Source organism: Ovis canadensis, chromosome 5 (genome assembly GCF_042477335.2).
Source record: "Ovis canadensis isolate MfBH-ARS-UI-01 breed Bighorn chromosome 5, ARS-UI_OviCan_v2, whole genome shotgun sequence".
NCBI lineage: Eukaryota > Metazoa > Chordata > Mammalia > Artiodactyla > Bovidae > Ovis > Ovis canadensis.
In genome coordinates, this window is record NC_091249.1 from 29,980,027 (window position 1) to 30,001,339 (window position 21,313).

The 21,313-nt window shown below is 43.4% G+C and overlaps 1 protein-coding gene and 2 pseudogenes across 1 annotated transcript; 2 read left to right on the forward strand and 1 right to left on the reverse strand.

Annotated features, from left to right (window-relative positions):
- The first annotated feature begins 694 nt into the window (after window positions 1–694).
- Window positions 695–1,639, forward strand: OR2Z1 (olfactory receptor family 2 subfamily Z member 1). Its single transcript, XM_069590311.1, has one exon. The coding sequence runs from the start codon at window positions 695–697 to the stop codon at window positions 1,637–1,639; it is 945 nt and encodes a 314-aa protein (XP_069446412.1).
- Window positions 1,640–7,886: 6,247 nt separating this feature from the next.
- On the forward strand, window positions 7,887–11,910 carry LOC138441734 (heterogeneous nuclear ribonucleoproteins A2/B1 pseudogene; annotated as a pseudogene).
- A 6,026-nt stretch (window positions 11,911–17,936) lies between these two features.
- LOC138441735 (RNA-binding protein with serine-rich domain 1-like) lies at window positions 17,937–21,075 on the reverse strand (annotated as a pseudogene).
- Between the last annotated feature and the right edge of the window lie 238 nt (window positions 21,076–21,313).

Here is a 21,313-nt window from a genome sequence, read left to right on the forward strand (position 1 = left end):
CCCCAGCACCACTGGGATGAGGGGTATTGAATTGTTCTACAGGGATTGTGTTCCTGTCTTTGACTTGAACCATGAAATTGGGACTGCAAGAGTCAGTGGGAACCCGACTTTGTAAAGCAACTATGTGTGTGTGTGTGTGAGTCACTCAGTCATGTCCAACTCTTTTTGATCCCATGAACCAGAGCCCACCAGGCTCCTCAGTCCATGAATGCTCCAGGCGAGAATACTGGAGAGGGTTGCCATTCCTTCTTAGGGAATCTTCCCAACCCAGGAGTTGAACCCAGGTCTTCTACATGTCTCCTGCGAGGCAGGCAGATTCTTTTACTGCTGAAAGCAACTATATTCCAATAAAAATTATTGTTTAAAAAAGGGGAAAAACTAAATATTGCTATTATTAAAAAAAAAAGTAGGTGGGTAGCTTTTGACCAGCGTGTGGCCAAGTGTCTCATTCAGAGGTTCCAGTTACAGTTTTCCCATTCCATACATGTGACAGACATCACTAATCAATCATGGCTTTTTTTTACCTATTAATCTTAGCTGTGACCTCATAGCTCTTCTCAAGATGGCACTCCAGGCAGCTTTTACCAATCAATAGCCATTGGCACGTGGGATGAGACGTATATACCAGCCCCGACTTGGGCTTCTTGCCATGGGTCTCCAGTTCTTCTTGCAGCAAAGGTATGTTGTGTAAAATATGACAGATGTGAATCAGTCAGTGGCCTCTGACTTCATTCTGGTGGGCCTCTTCAGCCGCTCAGGGTCACCTCAGCTACTGTTCTTCCTGGTGGCTGTCATGTTTATCATGGGGCTTCTGGGCAACACCACTCTGCTCTTCCTGATCTTCGTGGACTCCCGGCTCCACACACCGATGTATTTCCTGCTCGGTCAGCTCTCCCTGTTTGATGTTGGCTTCCCCCTGGTCACCATCCCCAAGATGGCCTCAGACTTTCTGCAAGGAGAAGGCTCCATCTCCTTTGGGGGTTGTGCAGCTCAGATATTCTTCCTCACGCTGATGGGTGTGGCTGAGGGCATCCTGTTGGCCCTCATGTCCTATGACCGTTATGTGGCTGTGTGCCATCCGCTGCAGTATTCTCTGCTCATGAGGTACCAGGTGTGCCTGCTCATGGTGATCTCCTCCTGGCTGGCGGGTGTGCTCAATGCCTGCATCCAGACCTCCATCACTCTGCACTTCCCCTACTGTGCCTCGCACACCGTGGACCACTTCTTTTGTGAGGTGCCCGCGCTGCTGGAGCTCTCCTGTGCGGACACGTCCGCCTATGAACTGGCGCTGTCCACCTCGGGAGTGCTGATCCTGGTGCTTCCCCTTTCCCTCATTGTCACCTCCTATGGCCACGTGTTGGGGGCTGTTCTACGTATGCGCTCGGAGGAGGCCCGCCGCAAAGCCTTCACCACCTGCTCTTCACACATCGCAGCAGTGGGACTCTTCTATGGCGCAGCCGCGTTCATGTACATGGTCCCGGGAGCCTACCACAGCCCACACCAGGACAACACGGTCTCCCTGTTCTACAGCCTTATCACCCCCACACTCAACCCCCTCATATATAGCCTGAGGAACCGGGAAGTGTGGATGGCCTTGGTCAAAGTTCTCCGCAGAGCTGGGCGCAGGGCAAAGCGATAATCACAGAGGGAGCTGCGGGTGTGGTCTTAGTGGTTCTCCATTCCACCCGTCTCACCAAAGTATCAATTTATGGTGCAGCTGCTAAGACCTTAGATCCAAGGCTAAGTATCTGCCCAGCTTCTTCCCATCCCTTGAGGTGTTGGGTTCATGTTTTCTCCCATGGACTTGTGGAAAGCAAGAGTAGCAGTCCTGTATTAAAAAGAAATATACTTTTAGTGGATTCTTGCCCTATTTTTAGCATCATTTACATGAATGGAAGGGGGACTTCCCTGGTGGCTCAGATGGTAAAGAAATTGCCTGCAATGCAGGAGACTCAGGTTCCATCTCTGGGTCAGGAAGATCCCCTGGGAGAAGAGAATGGTTACACACTCCAGCATTCTTGCCTGCCAGACTTCCATGGACAGAGAAGCCTGGCAGGCTACAGTTCATGGGGTCACAAAGAGTCTGACATGACTGAGTGACTAACACACATGCATGAATGGAAGACCCTACTTTGTAAACTTGAGACTTCCTTGTTATTGAATTGATAATTATACTAGTAATAATTAACATTTTTGACCAACTGATCTACTGAGTAAATGTTATTTTCCCCCCATGACAGCTTTTGAGATGTAGTGACTAGCATGTGTTATGTGTAAGAAAAAAGACTCAAAAAGGGAAAATAAGTCATCAGTGGTCACACTTCCAGAAAGTGGCACAGCTGGGGCTTGAACCCATGATGTTCTGATGCCAAACTATTGTGCCAGAAGTGTGTGTGTGTGCCATAGGTGTGTGTGTATGTGTGTTCGTATAAAGATGGAAAACCATGCATATCTCCTTAAAAAATGAAATATGGAGTGTTTCATTTGGACGCTTAAAAAGAAACTCCATCTCTGCCTTTAAGTCCAGCCTTGAAAACAGTTGTAAACAAGAGCAACTGAAACAAAAAGAGCCAAAATGTAAATATTGAACATAAATCATTAGTCTGCTTCATGTTCATTAGACATTCAAACTTTATTTTGTCCTTGGTTAGAGAACTAAAACAAGTGCTTGATTTTTAAAAATAGATTAAAAACTATATATTTCCTAAAGAAATAATATTTGCTTGTCCTTCCTTCCTGCTTTCCTTGATATTCTTTTGTTCTTTTAAAAAGTTTCTTCATTTTAAAAATTAAGTTAAATACTTTTCATGAGTTAAAAAATGCTTTTGGTGAAATATTTCTTCTCAATTAATGTATTATGTATTTTCCAGTGATTTCAATATGATAATTCTATGTATTTGGGGCGGGGGGCATTTTTTTCAGAGTGTTTAAGAAGCATTAAAAGACTTGTTGGTGAAAACTGGTTTATTATTTTAATATACTTTATTTATTCATTTGATGTGGACCATCTTTAAAGTCTTTACTGAATTTGTTACAATACTGCTTCTGTTTTACATTTTACTTTTTTAGGCCATGAAGCATGTGGGATCTTAGCTTCCCAACCAGGGATAGAATCTGAGCCCCTGCATTGGAAAGCAAAGTCTTAACCACTGGACTGCCAGGGAAGTCCATTAATGTATTTTTTTAAATTACTTTCAATTGGAGGATAATTGCTTTACAATGTTGTACTGGTTTCTGCCCTACATCAACATGATTAGTCATAGGTAGAAACACATCCTCTCCCTCTGGAAGGTCCCTCCCATCTCCTACCCCATCCCACCCCTCTAGGCAGTCACAGAGCACTGGGTTGAACTCCCTGCAGCACACAGAAAATTCCCACTGGCTATCTATTTTACGTTTGGTAATGCTCTTCTCTCAATTTTTCCCACCCTCTCCTTCCCCCACTGTGTTCACAAGCCTGTTCTCTATGTCTACGACTCCATTGCTGCCCTGCAAATGGATTCGTCACTACCACCTTTCTAGATTCCATATATATGCATACTTTAAAAATTGAACTATAGATCATGTATAATAGTATGTTAGTTTTAGGTGTACAATATAGTGATCCAACCATCAAATACACTGCAAAATCATCACCATGAGAAGTTCAGTAAGTTCTCTCACTCTCCAAAATTATAAGTGTTATTGACTGTATCTCTTGTGCTGTATATTACATCCCCATGACCTATTTATTTGATAAATAGAAGTCTGCCTTTCCTAATCCCCTTCACCTAGTTTGCCCAACCCCCAACCCCCTCCCTCTGGCAACCGCCAGTTTGCTCTGTTTCTGTTTGTTTTGTTTTTAGATTCCACATATCAGTCAGATTATACAGTATTTGTCTTTCTCTGTCTGACTTATTTCACTTAGCATAATACTGTCCTGATTCATCTGTATTGTTGCAAATGGCAAGATTTCATTTTTTTTGTTGCTGAGTAATATTCCGTATTATGTACATACCACATCCTCTTTATCCATTCATCTATTTAAAAAATATTTTTAGATTTTCAATTGGAGTATAATTGCTTTACAATGTTGTGTTGGTTTCTGCCATGCAACAGCATGCCACACAATAGCCATAAGCATACATATATCCTCTCCCTCTTAAGCCTCCCTCCCATCCCTCCTCCATTTTTCTATTGATAAGACATTTAGAATGTAGGTTCAAAACACTAAGTAATTCCTGAGCCCAATTGTCCTGTAGACTTTAACATAAAATGAAGAAAGATTATGGTAAATAAATATTGAGCTTTATCATGAAAAGGAAAGATCATGATAGATGTTGCAAAGAGATGCGGGTGAAAGTCAAGTCTGTCTTTCTCAAGGAGCACCTCACTCTCCTTTTCTTTGACACCAATGTAGCCTGTCTCACTGTGTTTTCAGGGCTCTTTCTTGGTTCCTCTCTCTGCCTCCTTGGCAATCCTATTGGCCCTCAAGGCCAGAGTCAGTCTCTCCTCTTACTTCTTCACCATATGCATCTGACTCTTGCCATCTCCAGAGGTTACATGTTTCTTGCAGACAGGCTGTGAGAGATCCCAGCTGGTTCCTGGACTCCTCTATAGCTGATATGGACTCCACCGGGGGTGTCAGGGCTGGTGTGCACATATTTCCCATCCTTAGGTTGGTCCAGACTTTCACCTGAACTATTTGGTGGAATTGCTGTTAAGGCATTTGTAAAATCCAAAGGACTTTCACCTTCTTCATGGCTGCCAGTAGGAGTCCCTGCGTTCTCTTGTTCTCCAAGGTCTCCTCCCTTTGGCTGTCACCTGAATTCACTGTCAGCCTGCAAAGCTATTCTAGTTACTGATCTCTGGAATATGCAGCTGATCAGTCTTCTTCTCCTTTTTGTAAAACAGTAATTTAATCTATTTACTTTTGGCTGTACTGGGTCTTTGTTGCTGCTCAGGCTCTTCTCCGGTTGCGAAGGGCCGGGGCTACTCTCTAGTTGCAGTGCTTGGTTTCTCACTGTGCTGGTTTCTCTTGCGGAGCACAGGATCTAGAGCACAAGCTCAGTAGTTGTGGTGCATGGGCTTAGTTGCTCTGAGGTATGTGAGGTCTTCCTGGACCAGGGATTGAACCCACGTCTCATGCATTGGCAGATGGATTTGTTACCACCGGGCCACCAGGGAAGCTCTGGTCAGTCTTCTTGAGTGTCTAGAGCTTCAGCCAGTTTTCTGCTTGGCCTGTTTCATGGTCTCATTGCTTCCTCTGTGAAGTTGGTGTGGAGCCCTATACCACAGTCACAGGTGTAGAACTGTGTACCGAGGTCACAGGACAAGAATCTCTGGAATTCACCAAGCTCCATAGCAAATGTTGCCATGAACATCCTGATCTAGACCAGCTAGTTCTCTGACCTTCATATTGCAGGCTTCCCAGATAGCACTAGTGGTAAAAAATCTGCCTGCCAATGCAGGAGACATAAGAGACTCGGATTCCATCCCTGGGTCAAGAATATCCTCTGGAGAAGGAAATGGCAACCCACTCCAGTATTCTTACCCAGAGAATCCCATGGAGAGAGGAGCCTGGGGGGCCACAGTCCACGAGGTCGTAAAGAGTCTGACACTACTGAACTTTTGAGCACACCATTACCCACCTGCAGCATCCTAAAGTGAAAATGTTAGTCACTCAGTCATGTCTCTTTGTGACCCTCTGGACTGTAGCCCACGAGGCTCCCCTGTCCGTGGGATTCTCCAGGCAAGAATACTGGAGTGGGTTGCCATGCCCTTCTCCAGAGATCTTCCCAACTCAGGGATGGAACCCACGTTTCCTGTGTCTCCTGCATTGGCAAGTGGATTCTTTACCAGCTGAGACATAATACAGCATACACTTAGGTAAAGATACCACTTTTTGAATGATATACTGCAATAAACTAGGAATTACAGCTTAGATTTCAAATCCTTTTTCCACATAATCCAATTTCGAGATTCTAATCACAATGATCTGTTTAAAATGCAAACCTGATCATTTACTTGAACTTTTGGGTCCTTTTCATTTTTGTCTTTGGCAGATATTTATCCTGTTGTCCTGCCGTAATAACACTGCCTTCTTTATTCCCCAATGTGTCTCAATTTGGAGAAAAAAATTTAGTCACCTTTTTTGCAAAGCACCTATTATGTGCAAAGTGCTGGTATAGAATTTGTGGTCCAGAATTAAACAGTGCTGCTCCCATTTCCTTAGTAAAAGGAAATGGTAAGTAGAGCAAAGAGTTCATAACATCATATAGAAATAAATGCTGTGATCAACAGTAAGACAGAGAGAGATGAAGGGAGGGAGATAGTTTAAATATGAGCATTTATTAACATTTAAGTGTTTTTTCATGTGTTCATGTATGTAAACTCTTGTGGGGGAGTGGATTGTCTCCTTCTGGGGTTTGAGGGAAGCTCCTATGCATTGTAAATTCCTTCCAGGTGCACTTTTTTTTGGACTTTATCTTGTTTTTTAAATTTATTTGGCTGTACTGGGGCTTAGTTGTGGCACAGGGGTTCTTGGTTGCAGCATGTGGGATCTAGTTCCCCGACCAGAGATCGAACCCAGGGCCCCTGCATTGGGAGTGTGGACTGTTAGCCACCGGACTACCAGTAAGATATAAAGTATATTGAAGAGGAGATTTATTTAGGAATTCACTCACATGGTTATGAAAGCGAGAAACCTTGCAGTCTGATTTCTGGGTCTGATACTGAGCAGAGGTCTATGGGCCTCCAGGGCACAAAGACTTTCCATGTCTCCCATTTCTTCGATTACAGGAAACAGCCTTCATTCAGCCCCCATGACCTTCCCTGAGCTCCAGTGGGCAGATTCAAGCAGCTGTTAATTAGGGAAGGGTGGGAATGCAAGACCAGGGAGAAACGGTCAAGAGCAACCTTGGAGCAAGGTCTTGTTGTTGTTGTTCAGTCGCTAAGTCGTGTCCAACTCTTTGCCACCCCATGGGGTGTAGCACACCAGTCTCCTCTGTCCTCCACTATCTCATAGAGCACCAGGCTGAGCTCCCTGGGCGATACAGCAACTTCCCACTGGCTGTCTATTTTACACATAGTGGTGTACGTAGGTCTGTAATTTTAAATATTTTAAAACACACATTAAATAAAGTAAACAGAGAGGAAATTGGTTTCTATACTATTTCTATTTACCAAAGAAATTGAAATTATTTCAAAATGTAGTCCACATCAGAATGAAGAAAAAGTTAAATCACAGTCAGTGAAATAAAGACAGTTAAGAGACTATTTAAAGGGCTTCCCAGGTGGCTCTAGTGGGAAGAACCTGCCTTTCAGGAAATGTAAGAGAGGCAGGTTTGATCCCTGGGTGGGGTAAATCCCCTGGAGGAAGGCATGGGAGTCCACTCCAGGGTTCTCGCCTAGAGAATCCCATGGACAGAGGAGCCTGGTGGGCTGCAGTTCATAGGGTCCCAAAGAGTCAGACATGACTGCAGTGACTTAGCAAATGCACAAAACACTGATTTCTTTGGAATGGCTATTGGCATAGACTTTATAGATTTTTAATAAAGATTTGGACTTTTAGTGATAAACATTTAAACAGCCTCTACTTTATTGTGTTAAAACGTAAGCTTATGGATATTTCTGTGTATAGAAATAATTTTTTTGGTAGAATGTATCCTGACTGAGAGTAAACATTAAAATGTTGGTAGAAACTGCCAACACCACTCCCAGACACAAATGTATTACATTTTTTTTTTCATTTACAAGAGTATCTGACAGTGTCAATAGCCTAAAATTCTCAACTTTGTGGATAAAGTTTCATAAATCTCTTCAAAGCCTTTGATCTGAGGGAGGGGTGTGTCCTCTGGATTGGGTTGTCCCCTGATTGGGTTGTCCACTCTCTTCCCCTATAAAAGAAGAATCAGAAGCAGAAGTTCCTGTCCTTTCCAGCAAGTCACAGGCTTTCTGCATCTCCAGAGTGGTCAGAGGACAGCACTTGGAAGACAGGGAATCCTGCATAGACCAGAGTTCCAAGCAGGCCTCTTCTGGTGAGTGTGGAATCTCTCTTGATTGCAAGAGAGTGTTCATGTATATACTTTTTTTTTTTTTCAAAATCTTTTTAAGTCGGCAGACAATAGCTCTTAAAGAGGTTACCTTGTTGAAAGTTATTTCCTTGGTGTTAGTGTTAAGAAATACTGAAGATTTTGTATATTTTTGAGTCTGAAGCTTTCTTAGGATAGCAGCCCAGATTTTTTTCTTGGCATGTGGGATCTTAGTTCCTAGACCAGGGATCAAACTCCATGCAGTGGAAGCTTGGAGTCTTAACCACTGGACCACCAGGGAAATCCCAGGTAGTACATATATTTTTAAAACACAAAATCACTATGAAGTAGAAGTATTTGGCTGTGTTCTTTAAATAGTTCTCTCTGAGAAGTTGTTTTACACACTATGTTTAATTTTCCTTCCTTTCTTTAAAAAAAAATCAGTTCTTTGCTTCAAGAACTATTTGAACCTATTGCTCCAAATAGGTCATCAGTTTGGCCTTCTGCAATTTCTTCATCAACAATTGTCATTAATTTTTTCTCCCTTCTTACTTCTCTTCCTCCATATCTCCTTTCTCTGTCTCTCTGTTGGCCTTATTGATGATCACAATACTTAACTGTACCTGAAACTATAGTAGATAAAGGCTTCTCAGGTAGCTCGGCTGGTAAAGAATCCACCCGTAATGCAGGAGACCACCGTTAGATTCCTGGGTCAGGAGGTTCCCCTGGTGAAGGGATAGGCTACCCACTCCAGTATTCTTGGGCTACCCTGGTGGCTCAGACTGTAAAAAGCCTGCCTGCAATGTGGGAGACCTGAGTTCAATCGCTGGGTTGGGAAGATGACCTGGAAGAGAGCATGGCAACCCACTCCAGTATTCTTGCCTGGAGAATCCCCACGGACAGACTAAGCACAATAGCAGATATTCTTTAGTCTATAACCCTTTTTACTCATTAGGATTCAAATGAACTGGGGCAGTGACTTTAAGTTAAACTCAAGGCTTTTAGTACAATGTGGCATATAATTGTTGTTTAGTCACTAAGTCATGTCTGACTCTTTGCCATCCCATGGACTGCAGCATGCCAGGCTCCCCTGTCCTTCACTATCTTCCAGAGTTTGCTCTAATTCATGTCCACTGAGTCGGTGATGCCATTCAACCATCTCATGCTCTGTCATCCCCTTCCTCTCCTGCCTTCAATCTTTCCAAGCATCAGGGTCTTTTCAATTTTTCTTCAGGTTAGGTGGTCAAAGGATTGGAGCTTCAGTTTCAGCATTAGTCCTCCCAATAGCTGCTCTGTAAATGGGATGATCAAATAATTTTCCCTCCAAACTTGGACTTCTAGATCAGTGTTCAGGGATAGTGTTAATAATTATGGTAGGACAACAGAAATAAAATAAAAATTTTAGTTTCTCCCTTTAAAAATATCTTCTGAAGACAGATGATAGATTTAAATGAAAGGGTGTGCTGATTAGGTTTACATGTTAATCAGATTATTGTGATTAGAGGTTAAATGGATTACATAGAGAAAGGATTAGAAGCCCTAGTGCCGATTAGACAGTCTACTACAAAAGAGATTTTTATCATCGTATAACTGAAGTTGAGTGAATTTATTAGAAAAGTTTAGAAAGTATTTTTTTTTGAGTTTGAACAGTCTTTTTCAAAAAATATATCTGAGCCCAGTCTAAGGGCAAAGTGAATAAGTGAGTCTGTCAGTGTAAACCGCCAAAGTCCACATTACTCTTCCCTTCATTGGGCATCCAACTTAGTGAGAAAATCAAGATAAAGAGATGATGTGCCTGCGTGCTAAGTTGCTTCAGTCATATCTATTTGTGAACCCATGGACTGCAGCCTTCCAGCTTCCTCTGCCCATGGGATTCTCCAGGCAAGAAAACTGGAATGGATTGCCATGCCCTTCTCCAGGGGATCTTCCCGACCCAGGGATCGAACCTTTGCCTCTCACATCTCACCTGCATTGGCAGGCAGGTTCTTTACCACTAGCACCACCTGGGAAGTCTGGATAGTATACATACAATTCAAAATTGGAAACATTAATAGGGAAAGTGCAATATTAATCTTAATAACTGGATCAGGAAAGGTCACTGTTAAATGGTGTTTTGCAGGAACATTGAAAGGTGCTCAAGACTGATTCGAGGGCTCCAGACGCAGCGGCTCTGGAGGTCTGAGCCGCATCACCGACTCCCTTGGAGGTTCCTAGACCTGACGTTCCTGGAGCAGTAGAGGGCCTCACCGTGCAGTAGAGACCTGCTGGGTCTCTGTTCATCCCGCGAGATCTCGCGTTAACCTCGGCTACTGGAAGTATGGCTGCAGCGAGTGAACCCGCGATGGAGAAAACTGTGGAATCTGGTTCTGTGAAGAGGGAAAAGAAAGAAAACGAACAAATCCGTAAACTCTTCATTGGTGGCTTGAGCTCTGAAACCACAGAAGAAAGTCTGAAGAACTACTATCAGCAGTGGGGAGAACTCACCGACTGTGTGGTCATAAGGGGCCTTGCCAGTCAAAAATCAAGAGGATTTGGTTTTGTTACTTTCTCCTCCGTGGCTGAGGTGGATGCAGCCATGGCGGCCAGACCTCATTCCATTGATGGGAGAGTGGTTGACCCCAAACGTGCTGTTGCGAGAGAGAAATCTGAAAAACAGGGGTCGCTTGTCACTGTGAAGAAGCTGTTCGTTGGTGGACTTAAGGAAGATACCAAGGAGCATCATCTTAGAGAGTACTTTGAGAAATATGGAAAAATCGATGCCATTGAGATCATCACTGATAGGCAGTCAGGCAAGAAAAGAGGCTTTGGATTTGTGACTTTTGATGACTATGATCCCGTGGATAAGATTGTGTTGCAGAAATACCATACCATCAACGGTCATCGTGCAGAAGTCGGGAAGGCTTTGTTGAGACAGGAAATGCAGGAAATTCAAGGTTCTAGAAGTAGAAAAGGAGGCCCTTCTAGTGTTTCTTCTAGTGGGGGTGAAAATTTTGGACGAGGGCCAGGAACTAAATTTAGAGGAGAAGCTGATGGGTATGGAAATGGTCCCGGATCTAGGGATGGCTGCCTTGGGTATGGAGGAGGACCTGGAGGTGGGAATTTTGGAGGTTACCCTTGTTATGGAGGTGGGAATTTTGGAGGTTACCCTTGTTATGGAGGAGGAGGTGGAGAATATGGTGGTCGAGGTCCTGGGTATGGCAACCAGTGGGAATTCTCTGGAGGTGGTTATGGCTATAATTTTGGAAATTACTACCAGCAACCTTCTAATTATGGTCCAATGAGGAATGGAATCTTTGGTGTTGGCAGGAACATAGCGACCCCATACGGTGGAGAAAATTATGGCCTAGGAGGCAATGGAAGAAGTGGGGGTTATGGAGGGGGAAATGGATATTGAGATTCTTCCTGTTTGCCCTGGGCTTCACTGTCTGAATAGCAGAAGATGAGAGCCCAGACATAACAGAAGAGTTTCAGGTTATTGAAATAAAGACATTAAGAAAACTCTAATTTCAGCCATGAATAAATATTTAGTGATGTGTCAGAAAGACCTCAGAGCAGGTTCAAAGAGTCATTTTTGTGAATGGACTGGATTATTTAAGAACATTACCTTCCTGTGGAGGAAAAACTGAAAAAAAAAAAAAAAAGACTGACTTTGAGACAGTATCCTAACTTCTTGACTGTTTCTTTCTAGTGAGTGTGGAAGTATTCCTTCTTTGATAATGTTAAATGTGTAAGTTTCAGGTGACATGTGAAACCTTTTAAATGGTTTTTTCTCAAAGTTTTAAAACTATTAGCCAGAATCAGCACAATAGACAGAATGTTGTTCCTTTAAAACTTTGTGTCTGTAGACTTAATAAGCAGTTGTGCTTTTATGATTTAATAAAATAATTCTAAAAGAAAAGCAGTTGTAATGTGTCCTTTTTCATTTATAACTTTTCCACTTTAAAATTTTTATCTTTTAAGTAATTTTTTCCACTTTTATGAGGTATTATTGATATATACTATTTAATTTACTGTTTATTTTTAGCAGCTTCCCAGGTGGCATCAGTTCAGTTCAGTTCAGTCGCACAGTCGTGTCTGACTCTTTGTGACCCCATGAATTGCAGCACACCAGGCCTCCCTGTCCATCATCAACTCCTGGAGTTCACTCAGACTCACATCCATGGAGTCAGTGATGCCATCCAGCCATCTCATCCTCTGTCATCCCCTTCTCCTCCTGCCCCCAATCCCTCCCAGCATCAGTCTTTTCCAATGAGTCAACTCTTTGGCATGAGGTGGCCAGAGTACTGGAGTTTCAGCTTCAGCATCATTCCTGCCAAAGAAATCCCAGGGCTGATCTCCTTCAGAATGGACTGGTTGGATCTCCTTGCAGTCCAAGGGACTCTCAAGCGTCTTCTTCAACACCACAGTTCAAAAGCATCAATTCTTCGGCGCTCAGCTTTCTTCACAGTCCAACTCTCACATCCATACATGACTACTGGAAAAACCATAGCTTTGACTAGATGGACCTTTGTTGGCAAAGTAATGTCTCTCCTTTTGAATATGCTATCTAGGTTGGTCATAACTTTCCTTCCAAGGAGTAAAAAATCTTTTCATTTCATGGCTGCAATTACCATCTGCAGTGATTTTGGAGCCCCCCAAAATAAAGTCTGACACTGTTTCCCCATGTACTTCCCATTAAGTGATGGGACCAGATGCCATGATCTTTGTTTTCTGAATGTTGAGCTTTAAGTCAACTTTTTCACTCTCCACTTTCATCAAGAGGCTTTTTAGGTCCTCTTCACTTTCTGCCATAAGGGTGGTGTCATCTGCATATCTGAGGTTATTGATATTTCTCCTGGCAATCTTGATTCCAGCTTGTTCTTCTTCCAGCCCAGTGTTTCTCATGATGTACTCTGCACAGAAGTTAAATAAGCAAGGTGACAATATGCTGCTGCTGCTGCTGCTAAGTCGCATCAGTCGTGTCCGACTCTGTGCGACCCCATAGACAACAGCCCAACAGGCTCCTCTGTCCCTGGGATTCTCCAGGCAAGAACACTGGAGTGGGTTGCCATTTCCTTCTCCAATGCATGAAAGTGAAAAGTGAAAGTGAAGTCGCTCAGTCGTGTCTGACTCTTAGCGACCCCAGGGACTGCAGCCTACCAGGCTCCTCCATCCATGGGGTTCTCCAGGCAAGAGTACTGGAGTGGGTTGCCATTGCCTTCTCCGAAGGTGACAATATACATCTCCTGTGTGAGCACATCCAATTTACCTTGTTTCATGTACCTAACATTTCAGGCTCCTATGCTATATTGTTCTTTACAGCATTGGACTTTCCTTTCATCAGCAGATACAATCACACCTGGGTGTTGTTTTCACTTTGGCTCAGCCTCTTCATCCTTTCCATAGCTATTTCACCACTCTACCTCAGTAGAATATTGGGCATTTACAGACCTGGGGGTTCGTCTTTCAGTGTCATATCTTTTTGCCTTTTCAAACTGTTCATGGAGTTCTCAAGGCAAGAATGCTGAAGTGGTCTACCATTCCCTTCTACAGTGTACCACGTTTTTTAGCAGGGACATGCCCTTCAGCTGTTCAGTGTAGCTGGATGAAATGCCTTGTGCTTTGGCTTTCCCACTGCTGGTCCTCAGTGAGCATTTAAACCTTCACTGGCCATCAAGAGTCAGTCAAGATGTGGCCAGAGTTTGAGGCAAAGGCCCTGTTGGAGTGGCTGAAAAGAGGGTCTCGGGAAGGCTGGAACTGATGTTGGAGGATGCCCAGGAGTGGAGGGCACCCCCACCTCACTGCTGCCTTTGGCTACCCTGGAATTGATCTGCCGCCTGGGAGCTGCTGTCCACCAGTGGAGCTGACAAGCCCACCCAGGAGCTGACTATATCCTGGCTTTTCCACTGCTGCTGGTTGCCCTAGTACTTTATTTATCTTCTTAACCAAAAGTTTGTACGTTTTGGCAACCTTCATTCTATTTCTCTGCCCACAAATTCCCCACCTCTGGTGGTATCTTTTCCTTTGAGATTAAAAAGGAAACTTTAAGTTCATCCTATAAATGAGATGCTATAGTATTTGTTTTTCTCTGACTTATTTCACTTAGCATAGTGCCCTCAAGAGATTATCCATGTTGTTGGAAATGGCATGATTTCCTTATTTTTTTATGGTCAAACAGTCTATCATTGTATGTGTATGTATATATGTATATGAGCATGTGTATAAATACATGTATATATGCATAAAATGTAAAATCACATTTTCGTTATTCATTCATCTTTTGATAGATATTTAGGGTCATTTCCATGTCTTGGCTATTGTAAGTAATGCTGCAATGAACATGGACTATTCAGGATAATGACTTTTGTTTTGTTCAGATATATACCCAGAAGTGGAGTTGAAATAGAGCAAGTCCCTATAGTCCTTCCCATCCCCCTACCCCATGTCCTCAACCTGCCTATTATCTGTGGGGGGGGGGGGTGGGGGGAAACTTAGCTAGAAGAATAAGTTTAATCACAGAAGTGAGAAAATGCAGAAGGAAAGAAAAGCAGTCAAATAGGACAAAACAGTAATAGTTTAGTCATTAAGCATAGTCAAGGAACTTTAGCTCCTTCTCAAGGGCTATAGATAATATTTTGAGCCGGAATAGGTTAACTGCATGATGGCCAGGCTGGAGCCATGACAGAGCTCCCACAGTTGTGAGCACTGGCCTTAAGGAAATGGGAACCAACCAACCCTGGAACTTAGAATCAACTGTGTTTAAAACAATCAAGATGGTGTTGGTCAGACCACTGGTGGCCAATTTCAAGATTACTGTTAGAGCTGACTGCTCTTTCTACATGTAGCCCCATTCTTCTGCCTATACACTCTCTTGCCCCATGATTGTCAATGGGGGAGTTGCCCTTTGGACAGGAGTCTGCCCTCCCACATGGCCCTAGTCACTGGCATCCAAAATAAAGCAAATTTTCCTTTCCATCAATATTGCCTTTTTATTGGCTTTTGAGCAGTGGACATCTGGACCCCACTTTCCGTTACAGTTTGATGAATTCTGACTCCAATTATATCTTAATATGATCCAAATTACAATGTTCTGCTATCTATTTGACTTTTATTGTATCAGAAGGAATAAATTCTCATCACAAAAGTGCTTTTTTCTTTCAAAAATATTAAACCTGTGGAAGAAGGCATTTAAATGATAACTGATATTAAGGAATTAAGTAACTAAGAAGGTTCTGATTCCAAGAAAAGGCTGATTTAGTAAGCTTCAAGACAGTTCAAGAGCAAATATTCAAACAAAAACACAGTGAAAAATAGACAAAACGGAGTTAAAAGATAAGTGGGAAGTGATGAAGAGTGGACTAGAGAGAAGGTGGGGAGGAACTGATATCACAAGTGAAAATATACACAAGCACGTTCCAAATGGATGAAATACATCAACTCACAGATGTAAGTAACTCAAAGTTCTTTGAGCAAAAAACAAAACAAAAACAAAAACACAGAGGAAAGAGTGAGATACACTATGGTCTCAATGCCAAAGTTAATGTAAAAAGGTTTTAGACATTTTAGAGAATACAGAGGCTAATTGGTGATGCCTAGACATAAATAAAAACTAAGATAGATAGCAATACAGAATTTTTTTATTGTAGAAAATATTTTCTTTTTTTTTTTGGCTGTGCTGGGTCTTCACACGGGCTTACCTCCAGGGGCAGCATGCGGGCTTCCCCTGCTCAGTCCATGGGCTTCCTGTTGCAGTGCAATGGGATTCTCTTGTCACAGATCACGAGCTCTGGAGTGCAAGAGCAGTAGTTGCAGCCCAAAGGCTTGGTTGACCTGTGGTATATGGGATCTGAGTTCCCTGACCAGGGATCTAACCTGTGTTGGAGGGTGGATTCCCTTTCTTATATATTTATTTATTTTTGGTTATGCTGGGTCTTCATTGCTGTGTGGGTTTTTCTCTAGATGCAGCGAACGGGGGCTACTATCTAGTTGTGGTGCTTCTCACGGCAGTAGCTTCTCGTTTTGGAGCATAGGCTCTAGGGCACAGGCTTAATAGATGTGGTGCACCGGCTTAGTTAGTCTGAGGCATGTAGGATCTTCCTAGATCATGAATCAAACCCATGTCTTCTGCATTGGCAGGAGGATTCTTTACCACTGGGCCACCAGGGAAGTCCCTGGAAAATGGATTCTCAACCAGTGGACCACCAGGGAAGTCCCAAGAACCTTTCGAAAGTGCTAAAATAAATCTCATGTCAAGACAAAATTCTATACCCAGCATCAAAATGGTCCCAAATAAAGATGTCTGAAAAACTTAAAATGAAGCATTTCACTGTTAGCAGCCTTGAATTAGACAAAATACTAGACAGTGTTATTAAGTCCAAAGGACAATAATTCCAAATTGAAAACTAGGGTTGCAGGAAAGAATAGAGTCAATAAAAGAGAATTTAAAATAAATACCAATGAATTCTGCTTTATAAACAGTTCAAGAAACATGTCATGGAGATTAAAATATATGTAGAATTAAAATGCATGACAGCAGTAATAGAAAAGCCAGGGAAGTTAAAATGAAATTGAAAGTATTCCAAGATTTTAGCTTTGAGAAAAGTGGTAAAAATGATTATCTGTATTTGTTGTTTAGTCACTAAATTTTGTCCAACTCTTTTGTGACCTCAGGGACTGTAGCCCACCAGGTTCCTCTGTTCATGGGATTTCCCAGGCAAGAATACTGGAGAGGGTTGCCGTTTCTTTCTCCAGGGGATCTTCCCCATCCAGAAACCAAACCTGCTTGACAGGTGGATTCTTTACCACTGAGCCAGTAGGGAAGATCAATTATCTGTATCAGGCTACATTAAATGAAAGAATCATAATTTAATCATACTTTATAATACTCACAAATTCATAATTTAATGCAACCACAAATATGTGTATACGAAAATAACAAGTTTATACAGGGAACAATGTGATAATGAAAGAGTTAAGTCATAGTCAGTGAAGTAAAGAGAGTTTAGTGCAAAGAGTAGGGAAAGAGTCAGATGGTTGAAGTAATTTCGTATTTATTAGTAATTTCCCCAGGTGGCGCTAAGTGGTAAAGAACCAGCCTGTCAATGCAGGAGACATAAGAGACTCAGGTTTGATTTGGGTCGGGAAGATCCCCTGGAGGAGGACATGGCAAACCACTCCAGTATTCTTGACTGGAGAATCCCATGGACAGAGGAACCTGTCAGGGTATAGTCCATGGGGTCGCAGAGTCAGACATGACTGAACCGACTGAGCATGCATGCATGCAGGTGAAACACAAATGAACAAAACTAATTTCTCTGGCATGGCTGTGGGATGCAGACATTCCAGATTTGTTAATACAGTTTGGGCATTAATTACTGGTAAACATGTGAACAGTCTCTACTGTATTGTGTTAATACATGAGTTTACAGATATTAAAAAAAATAAAGCTTTTAACACTTAAACTTTAAACATATATAGTACTGTACCTTAATGAGATAATGGATGTCAAAGCTATTGTGGTAATCATTTCATGATATAGATGTCATATCATTATACTATTATATTCCCTTTAAACGTCTATACTGTGTGCATATGTGCTAAGTCGCTTCAGACTCTTTGTGGACTCTCTGTGGACTATAGCCCATCAGGCTCCTCTGTCCGTGGGATTCTCCAGGCAAGAATACTGGAGTGGGTTGCCTGCCCTCCTCCAGGGGATCTTCCTGACTTAGGATTGAACCAGCGTCTCCTGCAACTCCTGCATTGCAGGCAGATTCTTTACCGCTGAGCCATGGGGGAAGCCCAAACATATATAGTACTGTATGTCAATTGTATGTCAATGATATCTCATGAAATCAGAACAAAAATTGTTATGGAAAAAGTTAAAAGCACAAAAAAGTATAAATCAAAGAGGACAAACAACTGTGTTTTTCTTCAGAATTATTTTATTGAATCATAAATGTACACCTGCTTTACAACTACACTCTAAAATTTAAGGAACAATGTTATGCCTCATTACAACATACTCCTGGCTAACAGCTTTTCAATATCTGAGAAAAATCTTGCAAAAGTTTTCACATGATCAAAATAAGGATGCTTCTACACTCTGACAAAGACCACTAGGAAAAAATAATTAAGCTAAGAAACTGTCTCAGAGGCATTTTCTATATAGTTTTTCCTCTGCAGGCAGGTAATGTTCTTAAATAATCCACTCCATTCACCAATGGCTCTCTGCAGCTCCTCTGGTGTCTTCTGCCACATCACGGCATGTTTACTCATGACTGAGACAAGAGTTTCCATCACCTGAAGCTGTCCTGTTACCTCTGGGCTCTCATCCTCTGGTATTCAGACAGTGAGTGAAAGCTGCTCAGTTATGTCTGACTCTTTTCGACCCCGTGGACTATATCATTCATGGAATTCTCCAGGCCAGAATACTGGAGTAGGTAGCCTTTCCCTTCTCCAGGGGATCTTCCCAACCCAGGGACTGAATCCAGGTTTCCCGAATTGCAGGCGGATTCTTTACCAGCTGAGCCACAAGGGAAGCCCATGGCAAAAAAAAAAAAAAAAAAAGCTCAATATCAGCTTTGCCCTCCCAACCCTCACTTCCTCCACTGCCTCCTGGACCAGAGTTTCAGTCTGTAAGTTTTCCCCACTGCTGGCAGTAGTTCCTCAGACTTTCTTCTGTGGTTTCAGACTCAGTTGCTTCAGCTCAATTCGCCATAGCTGAAGGAGATGAGAGAGATCTCAGCGAAGAATGCAGGTCTGAACTGTCCTGGCTCTATGGTGAGAAACTAAGGTGCTCCAGAAAAATACCTCTAGGAGCATCTCCACGAAGACCCAGCGATGCTGCTATGGCCTCTCAGCTCCTGTCTCCCTTGAAGCAATCCTGAGTGATTTTCCATCTTCCTGCAAAACATACCAGTTGAAGAGAGTGACCTTTCCAGACTCAGTCATCAAAATTAAGATTCCAATTTATCTATTAGTTTTCAAATTGTGAATTGCATATGTATTATCATCTCTTCCTTTTATGTTGATTTTCTCACCTAGTTGAATACCCAATGAAGGGAAGAGTAATGTGGACTTTAATGGTTCACACTGACATACTTCATACTTACTTATTCACTTGGCCTTTAGAAGGGGATCAGATACAATTTGTTGAAAGAAAGTATTCAATCTCCAAAAACACTTTCTAAAGTTTTCTCTGAAAGTCACTCAACCTCAGTTATACCATGATACCACCTTTTTGGTGGGAGACTGCAGTCAACTGTCACTATGATTTTAACATTCTTTCTCTCTTAATCCATTTAAGACTCTAACTATAATAATCTACTTAAAATGTAAACCTAATCAGTGCACCCTTTCTTTTACAACCCATCACTTCTGTCTTCAGAGGATGCTTTTAGAGGGAGAAAATAAAAATATTTTAATCCTGTTGTCCTGCCATAATTAGTAACACAATACCTTTCAACACCCAGTATTTCACAGTTTGGAAAGAAAATTATGTGATCCTTATGTTTACAGAGTTTACACCTATTATATGCCAAGTTGTGGACTAAGACCCATGATTCAAAATGTCACTGAACAAAGTCGTTGCCCCAATTTATTTGAATCTTTGTGACAGAAAAGATTTTTTTAAAAGTTCTAATCCTAGGTTAACTCTACACAACAAAGAACCACCACAACATCATCTAAAATGACACAAAGTTACAAAACCCCAAACAGAAAATAAATAGTACTGACTGTACAATAAAAACCAAAAAAGCAATGTACATATTGCCAAGGTAGCCTGCAGGACCATGAACAGCAACACAACTGCCCCTGGTAGGGGTGGTTCTGTGATGAGCTGGTAGATCTGGCTCACAACTTGCCAATTTCAGAGAAAGGGAGGGGAGTGTGTGTGTGTGTGTGTCTGTGTGTGTGTGTGTGTACACACGTGAAAAGAACTATTTGGGGCAGATAACATGGGGCATTTGACCCTAGAGGTCAGAAGAGGACCCTAGCAGGGGAGCAGGGCTAGGATAACAGGAATGGCATTACGGCAGGACCGGGCCATCAGATCAGCCCAGCTCATTTGGGACATGGGAAAACGTGTTCCCAGGCTGGGGATGTCCCTCCACCTGGAGCCCCCTGGCTCATCCCTGCTGGATTTGCTAACTATAGAAACTTGGAAGTTTTCCAGCCAGAACACTGGAGGGCATCTTTACAATCACAACCCTAAACCAGCAACACCCCCGCAGCCTGAGCTCTAACTGCTCGGGGACACGTGTCAACTGCTGCCCTCACCTTTGGCAGGAGCTGGAGCTGGAGCCGCTCCAGTGGCGGGGGCGGCCGGGGAAGCAGGTTCGCCGGCGCTCGGGGGATCTGCCCCAAGGGGAACGCGACCTGCTCCTCCTTAGCCTGTGCCATGCCGGGGGTGGTAGCAGCATTCTCCGGGGAGGGCTCAGTCGCCTGGCGGTGGCTGGGGCCAGGGGGCCAGCACGGCTGTGGCCGTGATCTGCCGGCCGTCAATTTGCCCTCTGTCCATGTGCCTGAGCGCTTTCGCAGCCTCTTCCGGATTCTTGAACTCCACGTAGGCGTGGCCTTGAGACGGATGCGCGCGCATCCTTTCTCTGGGCAGGTCGATCTCTCTAACTCTCCCGAAGGTGGAGAATATCTCCCGGATGTGCTCCCTGGTCACCTTCCGGGTGAGCCTCTCGACGTGCACTTTGGTGGGCTTAGGGGCGGGGCTGTGCCGTCTCCTTTTCTTCTCATCTCGTCTGGGTGGTTTGGGTTTGGAACGGGACCGCGGCCCGTGGTCTCGGGGGCACCAAGGCCTCGGAAAGTCGGAGGAGCTGCTGGAGCTGGAGCTGCGGGACCCACTGGAGCGTCCGGAGCGGCCAGATGCTGAAAGCGAGCTGGAGCCGCGGCTGGAGCCCGCGCGGGACCGAGCCCCCGAGCTGCTGCTACCGCCCGAGGCCCTGCGCCGCTTCCGAGCTTTATCCCTGCCGCGGTCCTTCTCGCCGGACTGCTGGGCAGCGCCTGTATCTTTACAGCGATCCGCGGACTGCTCGTCAGAGCGCTCTTTGCGTAGGATGGGAGACGGAGTCATCTCGCCTCCGCGCTCCTCAGCCTCAGGAGAGAGAGGGGTTAATAGATTAAAAGATGTTTCCTACAGTGTTAGGTACGATAGAGTGCTGTGATCATCAGTACGGCCATCACAGAGGCAGAGAAAGAGGGAGGTAGGGAGGAAGAGATGTAAGAAGAAAGAGAAAATATTAATGACAATTATCGATGATAAAGAGACTGGAGAAGGGCAAACTGATGACACATATGGATCAGAGAGCTGA